The sequence below is a fragment of the Orussus abietinus genome, unplaced genomic scaffold, assembly GCF_000612105.2.
Source record: "Orussus abietinus isolate OABI.00-Male unplaced genomic scaffold, Oabi_2.0 scaffold13, whole genome shotgun sequence".
NCBI classification, from domain to species: domain Eukaryota; kingdom Metazoa; phylum Arthropoda; class Insecta; order Hymenoptera; family Orussidae; genus Orussus; species Orussus abietinus.
The window spans coordinates 1,916,518-1,933,503 of NW_019394887.1; the positions used below are offsets into that span (position 1 = coordinate 1,916,518).

The following is a 16,986-nucleotide window of genomic DNA, read 5'->3' on the forward strand; positions in this document are numbered from 1 at the left end:
ATTCGACATATCGACTGCATATAACAACGTCGCGTCTTCTGATGCATCCGCTAGAGGGCAGCACCTTCCAATAGTTACGTAGTAAAGACCGTGGTTATTCTCATCTCTAACCTTTTCTTTGCTCGAAGTGTGTGGCAGAGTGTAGAAACAGTGTAGAAACGTCGTGTACTGTCGATTAATACCACGTGCACGCTTAAGAACCGAGTAAGTGCTTGCAAACGCAGGGAAATGTCGGAATGTAATTATTTCTTACCATTTCTAAAAAGATTATTTTCTGAAAAAAAAAGAAAAAAACAGAAATACCATTGACGCGTTTATTGATTACTAACAAGGACAAAAACCGTAGATTTTCTTTGGCTGCTAACAGCTGGTTAACCTAAGTTATGCCACTTTGGAAAAACTGGCAAATTTAAACAATTGATAACGCTTTTGTAATGTATCCCTTCATTTTCCACACAGTTTCCTTAGAAGTTGATTTAATGTCTGTCAATTTTACCCATTATGGAATTATTAATCCTTTCAGTTTCTGGATCCACGCAGGCATTACATTGTAAACGGCATCCCATAAAACATGGGCGAATTAAAGTGGACCGAGAAGTATAACCTGATTACAAGGAACTTAGCCGAATGGCTGGGCGATGACAAATTACGAAACATCCTGAAGCAGCGGGACTTGAAGCTTTATTGGGGCACTGCGACGACTGGCCGACCCCACATTGGATATTTTTTACCCATGTCGAAGATAGCTGATTTCTTGAGAGCCGGCGCAGCAGTAACCATCCTTTTCGCAGACCTCCATGCTTATTTAGATAATATGAAAGCTCCATGGAATTTACTCGAGTTACGCACAAAATATTACGAAGCTGTCATTAAATCAATGTTGAAGTCTATTAACGTACCTTTAGATAAACTGAAGTTTATCAAAGGGACTGAGTACCAACTATCAAAGTAATCATTTCTTTGCTCTACTAGAAAACTATTTAATGTGCAACGATATTTATACTTAAGCAGAAAGAACAGTCGTAATGTTTGGTATTTTCTTAGGGAATATACTTTAGATGTTTATCGATTAAGCTCGCTAGTAACCGAGCATGATGCAAAAAAGGCTGGAGCAGAGGTGGTGAAGCAGGTATCAAATGCACTCCTCTCGGGTCTTCTTTACCCTGGCTTGCAGGCTCTCGACGAGGAGTACCTCCACGTCGATGCACAGTTTGGCGGGGTGGATCAGAGAAAAATATTTACTTTCACCGAGAAGTACCTTCCCATGCTTGGCTATGAAAAAAGAATTCACCTCATGAATCCTATGAGTGGGTATTATAATTAATTTACGATCCTATTGATATCGGTTGGAATGAAATTTTCTTTTTCCAGTTCCAGGCCTGACAGGAGCAAAGATGTCATCCTCTGAGGATGACTCCAAGATCGATCTGTTAGACAATGCAGCTGCAGTTAAAAAGAAACTGAAGAAAGCATTCTGTGAGCCTGGCAATATAACTGATAATGGTGTTTTGGCATTTTCAAAACATGTCATCTTCCCGTTATTAGATGAAAATGAAGAATACCATGTTTCAAGAAAAGAAGAATTTGGTATGCTTAATTGCGCTATTTAATTAATTTCCCATGAATTATAATTTAATTATTTCCATTACATTTTTTTTAGACATAAGACATCTGAATCATACCGTTATGGTGTGACTCCAAATCAGAGCGACGGTTTCTTTGGTATTTCAGGTGGTGATATTCGATTCAGTAAATATGAAGATTTGGAGAGTGCTTTTGCGAAACAAGAAATTCATCCAGGAGATTTGAAAAATGCTGTGGAAATCTATGTTAATAGATTGTTGGATCCTATTCGAAAGGAATTTGAAACTAATCCTGATCTTAAATCTCTTGCTTCAAAAGCTTACCCTCCACTACAAAAACAAAGTAATTCAACTGTTTACGTTTAATCTTCTCTATTGTCCAAGGAATCTTGTTAATTACGTCACATTTTGTAGAGCCTATAGAAGAAATAACACCATCAAGGCTGGACATTAGAATAGGAAAGGTAGTAGATGTCAATAAGCATCCTGATGCAGATTCTCTATATATAGAGAAAATAGATTTAGGAGAAGAAAATGGCCCAAGGACGATAGTTAGTGGATTAGCAAACTTTGTACCATTGGATGAAATGAAGAACCGACTGGTCGTAGTCCTTGCTAATCTTAAACCTGCCACTCTTCGTGGTATCCAGTCATATGGAATGATTCTCTGTGCATCCGTGTAAGTTTAATTTTCATACATTTTATCGTAGTAGGTTAACAAGGTCTCTTACGTTTCTAATTTGATCAGAGACGAGCCTACGAGACAAGTAGAAGTTCTCTCTCCACCAAGCGACAGCATTCCCGGCGAAAGAGTGCATATTGAGGGTTACGAAGAAGGCACTCCAGATGATGTGTTAAATCCAAAGAAGAAAGTTTGGGAAAAACTGCAGGTAAAGCACTATATAGAAGTGGTTATTAAGATTTATCAACATTTTACCTACAACTTGAATTTTAAGGTTGATCTTGCGGTAGGAGGCAATGGAGAAGTCTGCTGGAGTGGTAATCCATTACTTACAAAATCTGGAGGAAAAATTACCTCGCGTACTTTAAGGAATGTATCGATTAAATAATTGTTTCCTTCGATATGAATAATTATTTAATTTCGTATGCATTATGTATACTATTTGTTTGCTTACTTTTCTACATAGATTTCTCAAATAATCTGCCTAACAGAGGCATTGTTAAAAATGAAGTTCTCAAACTGCGATACAAAGTTATCTTAGGGAAATCATAAAATAAATGAGCTTTTTTAATCGAGAATGAGTATGAACCTATCGATCTATAATTATTAACTCATTGATACACCAGTCTTCGTAACTGTTATCCGGTAAGTACCGTCGAATGATTATGGGGATCTTCCGTTGTTTGAGTTCCTTCATAGCGATCTGTAGCGGATCGGTCTCGCCTTCCAGCTCTACCATTACTGGAGCACACATTGAGATCTGAAGTGCTCTCGTACCAAGCACTCTTGCTCTTTCATACCTAAAATAATCAATGACATATCTTATTCTGATTATTACTTTCGAACCTTGAATAACATGAAATATCGCTTATAGAAAAGTTTAAGAAAACAAATTTACAAACTCCGTACTTTGTCATGTAATGTGTAGTGATTCTTTTGGTTTTCTGTACTCCAGTAGACGTTTCTCCAGCAGGTAGAATTTCAAAATTCTCAGCATCCTCTTCAGGTGGCTCGACTTCTATATTATCGTCGTCATCCACGTCGTCAAAATCATCGACTAACCTAAATTAAAGTCAAACACTACTAGTAAGTTACTTCTCTTTCACTCCAGTGTATGAATTATATGATAATGCAAATCACGGAGGGAAAAACAGTCAAAATGTAATATAATAATTTATTTTTAGCCTTACTCATCTCCATCGAAATCGTCTGCCATTCTCGTTGAGACTAGTTAGGACCAGTTGATGTCAACAATAGATCCCGACCAATACAAGTAACGAATAACAAGTACGTTTCTTAAGGAAGAGAGAGGCTCGCTTTTGTCGTAATACGGACTTCAGTGTACCGTGGTACTTTTGAGGTTATCTTCGGTAGCTATCGATGCCGAATTACGAATTATTAGCGGCGCTATTCCAATGGTTCTAATGTGTTCCCAGTAGTGTCGCCACATTATACTTACCCAACCCTGCCAATGAGTATCAGAGAGAGAAGATGAGCAACCGCAGTCTACGGGTATTGCACGGTGCTGCCATCTCACCAGAGAAAGCATTTAGGCGCGCACATTAACAAACGACTCATGGACAGCTCGTTGTACAACAAAACTTGTAATTTTTTCCTTAGCCTCTACAGGATGCGATCGTGCGACTCTGCCCGTAAGCAATCTCCCAACTCATCTGGTATAAATCGCAATGACTCTCTACGGTTCATTTTGAAGGTAAGAATGACATTTTTAAGGCTGATATAAACGCAAGTGTGGGCAGAATTCAGCAGATGCTCAGAAGATCCGTTGAAATTGGCTGTAATACTCACTATCTCCTTTGAAAAAAAAAACATTGAAAAATATAATGGGAATATGTAAGAAAAATACACTGTTCTTTTTTTCTTTCTTTAAATATATATATACATATACACATAATTCGGCACGTAGATATTAGTTATTCATTTTTTGTCTGTACGTGTCTCTGACAAATTCTTTCCTCTTATCTTGCTATTCAAATACAAAACGGGACAATTAGAAAAATCTTAACAAAACCATGTTGCAGAAGCCGAGGAAAAGTGTTAACGAATTACAATGGAAAAAGCTGTTTATATGGTCAACGGTTTGTTGAAAATTAAACTACTTGGAATGCCACAAGAGAATCGCTTTCTTGTCTAAAGAAAGATTGCGCGAATGAGCTGCATCTTGGAAAAGAAGCTTTGAAGATTTATTTGTATCTGCTACTTGGAAACGTTGAAAAGTAATTATGACATATAAAATTATACTTACACTCTGTATGCAGTTTCAATGTATATCTATATTAAAGAATCCTATTATTCCTCCTTACAGAATAAAAATATTAACGGTATCAAAGTAAGCCCAGTGTCATTGTCGTAAGTAAAATATCTGCAACATTTTTCCAAGAAAGTGAATAACATGAATAAAACTGTTCCATTGACAAGTTAAAGGTACTTCCGATACTTTAAACCATCCAGGTATTGCTCCGATTAAAAATAAAATAATAAAGTTTGGAAAATTTAGTTGTACGTTTCATTCCATTTCTCCGTAATTAAAGATAATACTGTTCTTTGATTCGATAGCAGGAAAGTATTACAGGCAGATGAATTTTTGAATAACTGAAGTTCTGGAGAAAAAAAAAAGGTATCTAGAAATCATGTTTCTGCGAGTGTCTGTAATACTTACAATTCACATAAACAGCTTATGGAAGAATAAATTTAAAAGCAAACACTTGTAAAAGAGAGTCAGTTCCAATGAAGAAATCATGCAAAGACAAACTCAATGACTGCCAGTGCAAATTGACTTATCGTTGACTGACTATTAATGTTACGCTTTCTTTAATAAAAAAAATAAACTTAATCGCACGTGTAAGGCCATAATTGGTTCATCATAAGAGTCTTTATGCAACAAGAACGTTAGCTCGAGTGACCAACTTTAGCCAGATAAACTGAAACTTTGATGCACACGGGCACGAATCCCTCGGCCTTGTGGATGAGGAAAAGCCTAATTTATATCATCAGTGGATGACAAATATCGGGTATATGCACGTTCTTCATTATTTCAAAGGGTATTGTTCAAGTCCAAACGTGGCCTTTTACTGCGGGTTCCAGTTCCATCATCTTGCGAGTCACCATTAACCGAGAGAAGTTCTCGTTTCCTCTCTGCATTCTGAAACGAATAGATTCCTATATATTAATCTAATTTCAAAATAATAACAAGATTGTATTAATATTGCTCTGATGAATTAATGCATCGTTAGTTATTAAGAAGTTCGTAAAATATGGAAATGGTTCAAAGTATGAAGCAATGCGTTGAATAGGATAATTTATAAGGTAATGTGCATAAAATAATGTACTTAATAAAATACTATACCTTTTTGTCCCATTGTTGATGAAGGTACCTTAGAAGTATGGTAGTCTTTTCAGTGACGATAACTGAAAAAAACAAAGATGAAATATTTTTACCTATAGAACCCAACTTTGTATCGGTATAGGAAGAAAAGCAAATTTACTCTGTTCAGAGGGATAATCCTTAGTAGGGAGGTAGACGGAGGGTCTTTTAACGCACGTTCGATTGCCATTGTCCGTGTGAAAATTTGCAAAGTTGTTCTCATTGTGCGAAGGCAAACCCTTCAGAAATTCAGCCACCGACTAAAAGACAGAATATTATAATTTTGAGTCGGAACTGTGGGCGTATAATCACATGTAATGTCATAACGTTGAACGATTCCCTAATGCCAAGATAATTTCTAAGTTGATGCGAAAAGAAACACGCATATAGTACCACAAACATTCTAGTCATACAGGCAACCTGGACCGATAGTGGCTTCATAAAATAAATACGGCGTTTTGAAACAACTGAAAATGTAATTACCGCCGATTAGTTTGAAAGAAAGCCAGAAAAAAAAATATACATATATATATCCTTCAAGCGAGAGTCGGGCGACATATAACCTAGAAACTCAACACTTGCGTGCAAGTCAAAAGACGGTAAAGCTCGTGCCTTGAGAACTCACCATCGCGAAGCGTTTCGTGTCTTCCCTCTCGAAAGGAAAGAGGTACCAATTAACGGTTACTAACTCTCAACCTGGAAAAAAAAAGTGAGAGAAAAGACAGTACGAAACAAGTAACGAATTATCGAAAGAATCGCCACTACGAACAGCTACGCGTTGCCGCGAGTTTCAGGCTAACGAAACGCATGTTGGTGCTGTCACCAATTAACAACACGAAAATGGAACAGCTTAGTTTGTAGAATGGATCCGTTCGGGGTTTCTAGTCCCTTTCGACGTTTCGATTGCAGCAGAGTGCAGCGAAACCTATTGAAAACGCGACAAAACTTGCAATCCTAAAGCCTGATTTAGACCGAGAGCGGCAAGTGATAATACTGTTGGAATACACCTAAACGCCGGAAGAGGGCAGAAAATTCGTTTCGCTCTTTGGTTAGCTTGTCGCTTCCGATTTGAATTAGGCCTAACTGTGTTTATACCGCACATATCAAGCCTAATAATCACCCCGTTCGGTATTGATAATCGGTTAGTCTGCTCAATATAGCATTAGGAACGTATTTATTCAATACCGGATTAGATACATCCGACTTCAAGTACGTCTCCACCACCTGGGGGTCGATTCTGTAACTCGAACCTAGGGAAAATACTAAATTGGGCACCTCTCGTGAATCTGTAACTTTCATTATGGTTAAAATGTGACATATATCGCGTGAGACTACTCGACCAATCTCGCAGGAGATTTCAGATTTACTTCTTTCGGTCTAGGGTTTTCACGTTTTCACCCGGAGAATACATCGGGTAAAACTCACGTGAGATGACAGTATGAAAAGTGAGCACTCTCGTCTAAGATACAGAATCGACTCCCTTGTTTTATTTAATACTGAATAAATTAAGTAGTGAAGGCGTACTCAAAGCCGAATACATAAATATTGAATTAATAAGTCCGGCATTTAGTACCGTTTCCACCTCGCATATACTAAAACATTTATAAATCCTGTAATCGTTTCCACCGTTGAAGTATCGCATTAAGAGGTCCTTCGTACTCATAAATCCGGCATTTAGATGTCGGTGGAAATGTAGTAATGGAATAAATACCAATACCATATTTGTTCCACTTGCGGCAAATGGTCCTTCGAGGTTATGTTCATCGGTGTCTTACCTCACTACATCGTTGAACGATGACATATAGAAAAAGCGTCATCAAAGTGATTGCTTCGCACCGAGGGAATTTCCCAATATCCGAGTATGGGATATTTGGCGATAGCCGGTATCCGATATCCGGTATTTAGCCAAATTTAACAATTTACGACGGCGGTTCAGCTTTGGCGAGGATAAGGAACACGGTATCCCCCTCCGGTGACGTTACTCGACAGGTTTCTCGACGTCATCGCTTCTCGAGTGTCCATGCGCTTAAGGCGTAGTGACCAAAGTTTACGATAATCACAAACTCGATAATTTGTTATCTCTCCGTAAAAGCTTCTACGTTGAATGTACCCATTAATTGTAGGAATACGGAGAATCTTAGCCGTTCGAGATGAAAGAAGACGTCAACTCGGTCATCGATTCGGCCGTCGAGTGCTCCGAATTGCCAGGTTGGTTGTGCCTCCTAGTGTTATGGACGGATTCTCTTTGACAAGGGGGATACAGAAAGTTAGCGAAAGAATAATGGACGAGGTACATAGGATGAGACAGTAAATACTTTCAGGTGTTATCGGGGCACTTTTGGACGCTATAGACGATAAGGATGCGCAGGTTGCGGCATCGGTAGCCTCATCGATACGCAAGATATCCAAGAAAGATCCCACAGCAGTTGTTCGAACCATCGTCTATTTCAGAGAGCTCCACCGCAAGGTACTTTCGACGAAAGAAGTTTCTTTTCCTTTGAAATAAACAGGTGCGTAACATGTAGATCTTTTCTCTCCTAAAGTTAACTCGATCGCACTTGGTTGCGTTGCTCAAAGTATCGGCAGAGACGTGTCGACAACACGCAGCTAGCTTGGACTCGGACCTTGCCTCTTCGATCGCTCAAATGTCAGTGGAGGAATTCACATCGGACGTGGAAGAAGAAGCCATAGAATCGTTGGTAGCTCTAGGCAAGGATCGCTGCACCGAGGCCATGGGCGCATTGGTGACCAAGTGAGTAGAGGATAAACCGCGCAAGAGAAATGTTAACGAAATTGGATTCAAACGGAGAGTAATTCCGTCCAGGTTCGAGCCAGGGATTATTCCGCATCGCGCGACGATTCGCGCCATAGGAATGCTGGCGGCCACAAACCCTGTCGACATGATACCATTCGTAAAGGTGACCCTCGCCATAGCGCTGCCGATGATGGAGCACCTAGGGGAGGACGAGCTCAAGTACGCCTTCTGCTTCGGTAGGTAACGCGAGCGAGCGCTCCGACGCTAGCATTCGAACTCGACTCCAAATCGTTTGGGGTCCATAGCGCTGGGGAAGCTGGCCGAAGCCGTGGCCGAGAGTGGGACGAACCCGGACCCGTTCCGGGACGACGCAACGGCCTGCTTCGAGCAGCTGGCCCGGTACTGGCTGCGGCCGACGCGGGACTCCCGACTGGTCGACGCCGCGCTAAGCGCCGTCTGCCCGGTGCTGGCCATCGCGGGTGCGGACCCCGACGGACTGCGCGCCGCCCGCCTGGTTCCGGTCCTCCTGGGGTGCTGCCGGCGACCCGCAACGCGGCTCTCGGCCAGCAGGTAAGCGACTCGAGGATGGAAATACCCGAGGACTCGTCTACTCGAAGCTTCCCGTCCCCAGGGCCCTGGCAGCGCTGTTGACTAGGGCGACCTCGGCCGAGAAGGAGAGCCTGCGGCCGCTCCTGGAGTCCGTGCACCGGACGTTGTCGGAGCTGGTCAGCCCGACGCCCTTCGAGGCTCCTCGCGAGGCGCTGCTCGTCCACTACGAGGCCCTGCGCTGCGCGCGCGCCCTGGTGCTGCTCTACCCCGAGGAAGGCCTCGACCGGTCAGTCCAGCCCTCCGCCCCTTCCCAAGCCAAGTGGCCCCGTCGTAACGTCCGCCCTCTGCCCGCAGTATTCTGCAGCAGTTGCGCGTGCCGGCGTCCGCGCAGCGCGCGCGAGCCTTGGTGATCCTCCGGCACCTGGTGAACACCCTTCCCGCCGAGGTAAACGGATCCGGTCCTCCGCGCGGCACCTCCTCCTCACTAGTTCCTCTCTCTCCAGGAGGACGCGGCGTTGCGGCGGATCGCTCTAGCCGTGGAGGAATCCCTGAGCGAAGCCAGCCCGAAGCAGGTGGTGGGCGTCATCGTGGCGCTGGCCGCCCGACCCGCGGTCCCGCTGCTGCCGGCGCAGCGGTCCGTCTTCGTCCGCTACATGGTACGTCGCCCTTTCTCCCGGTCCGTGCTCCAGACGCGCTCTGTTTCGGTCCACTTCTCGTCCGCAGGTGGCGCATAGCGAGCCGCACGCGGAGGAGTCCGAGGCCTGCTGCGAGGCGTTACACCTGCTGGCCACCACCCTGGACGGAGCCGAGACGTGGCTGTGGCCCGCCCTGCTGCACGCCCTGCTGGACCAGACCCGCACCGCTCCCGTAAGTCGTCCGCGCGTCCGACCGTCCACACCCACCGAACCCGCCTTTCCCCCAGGTGGCGCCGATCCTGCGGGCGCTCGTCCCGCTGGCCTCAAAGATCGACCGAGTCGCGGATCCGGAGCGGTTCCGCGTGCTGGCCCGCTGCCTGGAGCTGGCAGTCGAGGAGAGCGGTCGGCCGGCCGTGGTACTCTTCCTCCGGGCGGCGGCGCCGCTCCTCGCGGGCCGTCTAGCGACGGCACTCTGGCAGCGGTCGTTGGCGAAGTACGCCGACTGGGAGACGCGGTCCGTGGAACTGCTGGAGGACACCGCCAACCTGGAGGGCTCAGAATTCGCACGCGGCCTTGCAGGGGAGCTGGTGCATCGCGCGGCTGGCCGCGGTATGGCGCCGCTTTTTGCGGCCGTGGCGGACCGCGCGGATGACCGCGCTCTCCTGGTGGACCTCGTCCGGGCGCCCGTCGCAGAGGGGCCCCTCGCCGAAGAGCGAGCGCGAGCCGTCGGCGTGTGCGCTCGGCGACACCCGGACGCGATGCTGGCGTTGATGCGAGATGCGTGCGCGGCCGAGGACGCGCGTCGACCCCCGGCGCGTCTCCTGGGCCTGGTGCGCGACTCGCGCGCCGCTGCCTGCGCGGAGGCGGCGCGCGCGGGCCTCCTGCGGGCCTACGCGGAGGTCCTGACCCGCGCCGACCCTGAGCGCATGGCTGCGGAGCTGAAGGGCCACGTGGCGCCCTGGGTGATCCGCCGACTGGGAGACTGCCGAGAGGTCGCTACCCGCGAGGCCGGCCTCCTGGCTCTGGAGCGCGTCGCCGCCGTGACTCGCGCGGCTGTCGCGTCCGGCATGCTTCCGGCTCAGCGGAACGCGGCACTAGCCACGGCGATGACTCTGCTGCAGACACCGGTCGGCCACCGACCGTTGCGACTCTACCCGGCGATTCTCCGGGCGGTCGCCGCATTGGCGTATCCTTTCTTAGTCCGACCCAAACCGGCCACCGTGATAGCTGTCCCAGGTAGCAAAACGCTGCCACCAAAAGTACCCCATGTACCCTGGCGGACATGAATGCCTTCCCCGTGGAACATGTTGCCGTTGTTATTCAATTGGAAGGCAATCATGTCCGCAGTGCACACTGGGAGACATCAATGCCCTCCCATCCTGCGCAGGCGATGCCGCATCTGCAGGGGAGGCATTCATGTCCGCGATGTACACTGGGAGACATCAATGCCCTCCCATCCTGCACAGGCGATGCCGTATCTGCAGGGGAGGCATTCATGTCCACAGTGTACACTGGGAGACATCAATGCCCTCCCATCTTGCACAGGCGATGCTGTATCTGCAAGGGAGGCAATCATGTCCGCCAGTGTATGCGCCTCTGTACGCGCCATTGATGTCTATATCGCCTCCACGCCATCGAGCGAAATGCCCGTCCGACCTGGGAGTAGATTCAGGATTTCAACCCGTGCATTTTTTATATCAGCAACAGTGGTGCATTATCGCAGACGCGTTGTCCGATAACGCATTAGGCACGTTTGTTATCTGGGGTTCGTCCTTAACCGATCGACAGACGCGTCCAGCCCGCCCTGGCCGCAGAGGAGAGGGAGGTCGTCCTGCTCACCGTCCTGGACAGGGTCGTCGCGGCGGCGCCAGAGGTAGGATGCTACCCTGATCCGCCTCGAGTGGCCCCGACTAACGATTGCACCCCGACCGGTAGGTGGATCTCCTGCTGTCGCGGGAGGACGGTCGTCGCGTAGACGAGGGCCTAGGAGATGTCTGCGCGGAAGTGGTCGCCGATTCCGCCGACGGCCTAGCGGAGCTGTTCGACATCGCGGCGCCCTGGATGCGCTCCACGTCCTGCTCCGAGCGGAGGACCGTCCTGTCCGTCCTGTGCACCGTCCTCGGGTGAGTCTCCGGTAGCAAGGGCGCGCGAGCTCTCCTCGTTCCGGCTTGATCCTTGTCGGTTCCTCTCTGCCCAGGTGCTATCGCAACTCCCTCAGGTACACCTACCCGGGCGGCAGACTAGAGCCCGGTCGAGTCCTAGGGCGCGTCCTGTCCTGGAGCGCCGATCCGGAGCCAGCGCTGCGGCAAAGCGTGGTGACCTGCGTCGCCCTGGCGATGAGCGTCGCCGCCCGACATCGTTCCCAAGCGGCCCCGGGGCACCCTGAGCGCGCGGTCCACGAAGACGACGAGCTGGCAGAGGCGAACCGTTTGCTCGGCTGCGACGATCCTAAGAAGCTTCTTCGGGGCGTCGAGGTGGGAGCGACCCTCCAGAGGCGCGCGACTCGCGACGACTGACCGCTGGTTTTCCTTCCGCAGACCCTGGCAAGCACGGTCAGCCGCAGGGTGGCCGCTGGAGAAGTGATGGCTCTGGTCAGGGGCCTCGTCGACGGCCTGGCGGGCGGCGAGTCGGCAGCCCTGGCCGGCGGGGTTGCCCTCGGGTGCCTCTTCGAGATCCGCGGCGCCGACGTGCAGCGCACCGAGCTCTTCCTCGTAGGTAGGTTGTCCTTACGTTCCGAGCAGTCTGGCCAGTTTACAGACGGGAGTCTCTCCCCGTAGACGACGTGCTGCGGCGGGCGCGGACCCTGGAGGACGCGGAGTGTAGGCGCAGGTTGGCCGACGCGGTGCGAACCTTAGCGGTGCACCATCCGGAGAAGATCGTCGAGGTGCTATTGGCACAGCCACTGCCTTTCGACCGAGCCACGGAGGAGGCCTGGAATGCCCTCGGTTCCCGACAGGAGACGGGGCTGCGGGTGAGCGCGGCAATGCGGCTACGGGAATTCCCCCCCGGTTGGTAATACGAGCCTTCCGTCCAGGTGGTGACGTCGCTCTCGAGGCGCCTGGAGAGTGGAGTGCTCTTCTCGGAAGACTCCCCGAGCCCGCGGCGCGTTTGCGCGACCTCGATGGCCGCGGTGACCGCCCTGGCTCGAGTGCTGCACTCCCCGCTGGCCGCCAGCCTAGTGGAGAGGGACCTGCCGGAGCTCCTGTCGACGCTCCTGGCGTACTTGGCCGGGTGGCTGCACGCCGAGCCGTTCGGCCGAGGGTCGCCGTCGCCCCGGGAGGAGGTGCACGCGTTGCTGTCCCGCGTCGTTACTGTCGCGGACTCCGAGGCCGGCGCCGGCGCAGCGGTCCTCGCCTCGCTCCGGATGACCGAGGAGGACCACGTGGACCGCTACCTGGTGGTGGCGGTGCGGACGGCGATTCGATGCCTCCAGGGCCGCGGCCGCTCCAACGAGTCGACGTCGCGGCTGGCGCGCGCCCTGGGCCGGCTCGGGGCGAGCGCCGTCCCGGAGCAGCGCGCCGTCGCCGTCGCCCTGCACTCCGAGTTGCTAGCCGGGCTCATCCCCGCTGACTGTTCCGCCGTCTGGGTGGACGCCGTCGTAACCAGCTTACACGAGGCTCGCACCGACTCGGCGGCACTTGTCCGCGGGCTCGCCATCGCGGGTCTCTCCGGCATCGTCGGCCTCCCTGCCAGCCAGGTAAGCCCTGACTCCCCGGGAAGCAGCACCATCGGTCACCGAGGAATCGCCCCTACAGATGAACGAGTACTACGAAGACTGCCTGACGGCGCTGCTGGAGGGCTTGGAGGAGCCGTCCTGGAGGAGTCCGGTCGCCCTGGAGTCGCTGCGAGGCCTTATGCGACTTCTGGCCATGCGGGGTTCCCACTCTTTGGCGCCGAGGGTACTCCTGGCCCTGAGGCCCTTCTTGGACAAGGAGTATCGCGAAACGAAACTGGCCGCTCTGGCCGCCCTGGGTGTAGCTGCTCGCGGCCTCGGCCCGGGTGACCCGCTCGAAGACCACTTCTTGAGCTGCCTGCCCTCGCTGGCCGTCCAACTAGAAGACCCGGACGTCGACGTTGCCCGGGTAAGTCCAGCATACGTTCCACCACGTTCCGTTCCTCGCCATCGACTCGCCCTCGATCGACGTCTGCTTCCAGGCGACGAGGTGCGCGTTGGCCGACCTCTCGGGCGTCCTGAGCTGTCCACCGCTGCGTGCCCTCTTGCAAACGCTCCCCCGCGGGGAGGCCAACTTCCGGCCGAGCGACTTCCTCGGCGAATTGGTTAGTTGCCTGCGCAGCAATTTGCCCGATCGAGCGCAGGAGCTCAGGTGAGTCCGGGGGTTTGTCCCCGCCTAGATTGCCGCCCGCGGTCGAACTCCACCTGTGCTTTCAGGAACGCGGCCGTCAGGGGCTACTCCAGGGCGGAGAATCCCGTCGCGCGAGCCACCGCCGCGCTCCTCGTGGGACTGTCTGGCTCGCCTAGACCCGAAGACGCGCAGAAGATGCTGCAGCTGTTGCGCGACCCGGATGCCCGGGTGCGAGCTCGAGCGGCTAGTGCCCTGGCGACGAGTTTCGCTGCCTGACCTTCCTGCGGCTCTACTCTTCGTCTAGCTTGCACGAAACGGCTTCAAATGCGCTTAAGGTGATATGAAAGGGTTATATATAAATATAAATATATANATATAAGAAAAGTTTTATAAACGTTTTCACGTTTATATATATAATGACCCTTTCATATCACCTTAAGGGGATGTCGAAGTGACATACGAGGGATCGATCATTCATTAAACTTTTCCCTGACCTGGGTGTACAAAATCGTTTCATACTTTACAACATGAATATGATCGCTACAAGGAAGATCCTCACACTCACGAAATTTAATTTCTTTTTATAGAAAATCTGGAAAATATAAAGAATTTTTAAAAGATTTAAATTTTATGGGCGTCAGGACCTTCCTTATAACCTCTATATTCACGTCGTCGAGTTTGGAACTATTCGGTACACCCAGTTCGGAGCGAGGTCTCATAAATGAGACTTTGACGCCACTTTCGCGTCACCTTAACCCTTTCAGCGCTATGGACACATAAGTGCGTCCGACGTTTGGTCCAATATCGCTTGCACGCCCTGATGAAATTCGCCCATACGCCAAAAGGGCTTAGCGCTGAAAGGGTTAATAGAGATGCAGATTGCTTGGCGGAATTTTCTCGGAGCTGGCTAAAGTAGGCTTTCCTAGATTCGCTTTAGAGGCCTTTACGGCCTTCTAAAATTAACTTTACGTTAATCCACTCGTCCGAGGAACTGGAGAAAAATGGCGAGGATGTTAAGAGCGCCCTGTTTCAACGTACGTAACGCTGAAAGAATGTTTTCAAATTGTTTATATGTCAAATATATCTTTAAACATTGTTTCCACATCTCCGTAGATTAGTTTCCGGAGAACGACACGAAAAGTCATGCGCGAGAGACCTGTCAGCGAGTGTTAAAGTCGGACCGGAGCCAACCCTAGGGCCATCGTCGCCACGCGATAAAAGTTAACCCTCCGGACGGAGTGGACTATTCCCCTCGTGCAAGCGTTCCCTGGGGATCGAACGGGAGTCGGGTTCGGAAGACACGGTCAATCGACGAACGTTTGTCGTGAGACCTAGCGGACGGTGTCATCCTCCACTGATTGGTGGCGCACTCCGTGACGAGGTCTCAGGAAATCGGTTGAAAAGCATGGCGTGCTCGCAGCAGGGCGTCACTTGGCGTGCAGCTTTTCTATGCAGACGCTGAGCTGTTGTAACCGGTGCAGAAGGTGGCGCATGTTGGCGCTGGATTGGCGCAACCCGGCCTGCTCCCCGGAGACGCCGTCCTGCCGCTGGCCCAGCTCGAAGTGCAATCGGGCGAGTCTCTCCTGCTGCTCTCTGATCTCCGTCATCTGCTCCATGCTGCAATCCTTGCCTGGACCAGAGGAACCGGTCGATTTTTCTTTTAATCACTTTCACTCGTAACGTAGTCACATTTAGTTCTACGTACCAAAGGCCCGCAGGTTTCCACTGTGAAAGTCTTCCAGGAGTTGGAGCAGGGCCTGCTCCATGCGTCGCACGTCGGGCACCTCTGACAGAAAGCAATGATGTTTGCATGGCTCGACAGCTTGTTGTCGCAGGCCAACACAAAATCAAACGTGTGCTACTTAACGATCCAACTCAAATGTGTCGAAGGTGGCAAACTTAAAAACGGAAAGTCGTGCGTGCGCGGAAAAGAATCAAGGGCCAAAGGTATTACCTCGATGCGATTTGCTCACTTTGGGAGGCTCCGACCGACCGGGCTGCCGTTGTTTGTCTTTCTCGTTCAGATACACGAGTCTAGTCTGGTTGCCGACGTGGCTCGATTGGTTGGCTGCTCTACCCGATGTCGTGGATCCCTGACCCGAGCTGCCTTTGCTTACTATCGGTGACGTTCGAGCTGGGTTCTCCCAAACAACCTGTCGTTGCGAGCGCATGCTGTTCTTAACCATTTGTTAGTACACTTGCATTTGCATTATTTGGCTATTAGTGATCGTACTCACCGATGCACCGGTATCCCGTGTCTCTGATTTAGATGGCTTACTCGGGCGAGCTGGTGTAGAGGGTGGCGTCGCTTCGCCACCTCGACTCAATGGCTCCTCGCTCTCTTCCTCTTGGACCAGCTGTTGCAATTCACCAAACCCGGAAGACTCGTTCATATCGTTACCTGATTTAGTAGCAGATGATATTCCCAGCTTTTAAAGGGACATCCTTTTATATCGTTAACAAAGATCGTACTTTTCCAAATTGATGTCTATATTAAGCGGTACATACCTCTTTGACGAATCCGTCACTTGCTCTAGACTTTAACTCCACCCGATCGTTTCGAAGCAAGTCTAATTTTCGGTTCTATTGGGAATCATAAGGTGAACCCCGGAATCTGTAAAGCAGACGAGAGTTGATAAGAGTACACACAACGGTTCCTAAGAGATAACCAAAGGTATTGATATCAAACGATTCCGAAATACTTACACGAGATCGCTAAACGTAAGTTGTCTAGGAGTCAACCAGTAAACGTTCATTAGCTGTATGCATGTCGGTATATCCTAGGAAGTCGACTTTGTAACTTGAACTTAGTGAAGGTGCTAAAAAAGTGCAACTGCGATTTTATAACTCATTGATGATTACATCTACACCGTACCCTAAATCCGGGATTTATCGAGTCTAAGCCCAGTAAGACCCGGTTCCACGGCTCAAATTTACTGAAGTTTAACTAGTTTATGCCTGATTTAAACCGCATATGAACTAGTTAAATTTCGATTAACTCAAGTTTAGTGAAATCGGGCCTTAACCTCTTCTCGCAACAGGTTAGGTGGAAATGTATGAGCAATTGTCGCGGGAGGGCAGCACTTGTCTGAA

The 16,986-nt window shown here is 49.7% G+C and overlaps 5 protein-coding genes and 1 long non-coding RNA gene across 12 annotated transcripts; 3 read left to right on the forward strand and 3 right to left on the reverse strand.

The window, feature by feature from the left end:
• Positions 1–113: 113 nt before the first annotated feature.
• Positions 114–2,840, forward strand: LOC105698778 (tyrosine--tRNA ligase, cytoplasmic). Of its 3 annotated transcripts, none has more exons than XM_012423321.1 (8): positions 114–204; positions 524–948; positions 1,045–1,307; positions 1,372–1,587; positions 1,732–1,926; positions 1,998–2,262; positions 2,332–2,473; positions 2,540–2,840. In XM_012423321.1, the coding sequence occupies exons 2-8, from the start codon at positions 572–574 to the stop codon at positions 2,651–2,653; spliced, it is 1,572 nt and encodes a 523-aa protein (XP_012278744.1). In that variant the 5' UTR covers positions 114–204; positions 524–571; the 3' UTR covers positions 2,654–2,840. The 3 variants fall into 3 exon arrangements, with proteins under 3 accessions (XP_012278744.1, XP_012278753.1, XP_012278764.1); XM_012423330.1 differs by having other exon boundaries at positions 145–238; XM_012423341.1 differs by lacking the exon at positions 114–204 and adding an exon at positions 305–431.
• On the reverse strand, positions 2,662–3,694 carry LOC105698790 (DNA-directed RNA polymerases I, II, and III subunit RPABC2). The gene is made up of 3 exons (XM_012423354.2): positions 3,456–3,694; positions 3,175–3,327; positions 2,662–3,065 (listed from the first exon to the last, which is right to left on the reverse strand). Exons 1-3 carry the CDS (start codon positions 3,479–3,481, stop codon positions 2,855–2,857), a joined length of 390 nt encoding a protein of 129 aa, XP_012278777.1. The 5' UTR covers positions 3,482–3,694; the 3' UTR covers positions 2,662–2,854.
• A 212-nt stretch (positions 3,695–3,906) lies between these two features.
• LOC105698327 lies at positions 3,907–4,502 on the forward strand. Its single transcript, XR_001103921.1, has 2 exons — positions 3,907–3,979; positions 4,308–4,502. It is a non-coding gene; the product is annotated as an uncharacterized LOC105698327 (long non-coding RNA).
• On the reverse strand, positions 4,190–6,563 carry LOC105698317 (DET1- and DDB1-associated protein 1). Of its 2 annotated transcripts, XM_012422494.2 has the most exons (5): positions 6,420–6,563; positions 6,276–6,346; positions 5,772–5,910; positions 5,633–5,694; positions 4,190–5,428 (listed from the first exon to the last, which is right to left on the reverse strand). In XM_012422494.2, exons 2-5 carry the CDS (start codon positions 6,276–6,278, stop codon positions 5,321–5,323), a joined length of 312 nt encoding a protein of 103 aa, XP_012277917.1. In that variant the 5' UTR covers positions 6,279–6,346; positions 6,420–6,563; the 3' UTR covers positions 4,190–5,320. The 2 variants fall into 2 exon arrangements, with proteins under 2 accessions (XP_012277917.1, XP_012277910.1); XM_012422487.2 differs by having other exon boundaries at positions 6,276–6,562.
• Positions 6,564–7,426: 863 nt separating this feature from the next.
• LOC105698308 (maestro heat-like repeat-containing protein family member 1) lies at positions 7,427–14,236 on the forward strand. Of its 2 annotated transcripts, XM_012422463.1 has the most exons (19): positions 7,427–7,858; positions 7,972–8,117; positions 8,194–8,402; positions 8,475–8,641; positions 8,711–8,975; positions 9,037–9,240; positions 9,309–9,399; positions 9,458–9,610; positions 9,678–9,821; positions 9,877–10,775; positions 11,378–11,462; positions 11,525–11,712; positions 11,787–12,063; positions 12,127–12,304; positions 12,367–12,560; positions 12,624–13,286; positions 13,345–13,671; positions 13,745–13,914; positions 13,980–14,236. In XM_012422463.1, exons 1-19 carry the CDS (start codon positions 7,801–7,803, stop codon positions 14,167–14,169), a joined length of 4,608 nt encoding a protein of 1,535 aa, XP_012277886.1. In that variant the 5' UTR covers positions 7,427–7,800; the 3' UTR covers positions 14,170–14,236. The 2 variants fall into 2 exon arrangements, with proteins under 2 accessions (XP_012277886.1, XP_012277895.1); XM_012422472.1 differs by lacking the exon at positions 7,427–7,858 and having other exon boundaries at positions 7,998–8,117; positions 8,228–8,402.
• Positions 14,237–14,944: 708 nt separating this feature from the next.
• On the reverse strand, positions 14,945–16,763 carry LOC105696628 (coiled-coil domain-containing protein 28A). 3 transcript variants are annotated; one of them, XM_012419247.2, is made up of 6 exons: positions 16,600–16,763; positions 16,402–16,507; positions 16,131–16,322; positions 15,848–16,046; positions 15,599–15,715; positions 14,945–15,523 (listed from the first exon to the last, which is right to left on the reverse strand). In XM_012419247.2, the coding sequence occupies exons 3-6, from the start codon at positions 16,284–16,286 to the stop codon at positions 15,321–15,323; spliced, it is 675 nt and encodes a 224-aa protein (XP_012274670.1). In that variant the 5' UTR covers positions 16,287–16,322; positions 16,402–16,507; positions 16,600–16,763; the 3' UTR covers positions 14,945–15,320. The 3 variants fall into 3 exon arrangements, with proteins under 3 accessions (XP_012274670.1, XP_012274679.1, XP_012274661.1); XM_012419256.2 differs by having other exon boundaries at positions 15,599–15,679; positions 16,131–16,294; positions 16,600–16,761; XM_012419238.2 differs by having other exon boundaries at positions 16,131–16,294; positions 16,600–16,759.
• Positions 16,764–16,986: the final 223 nt, after the last annotated feature.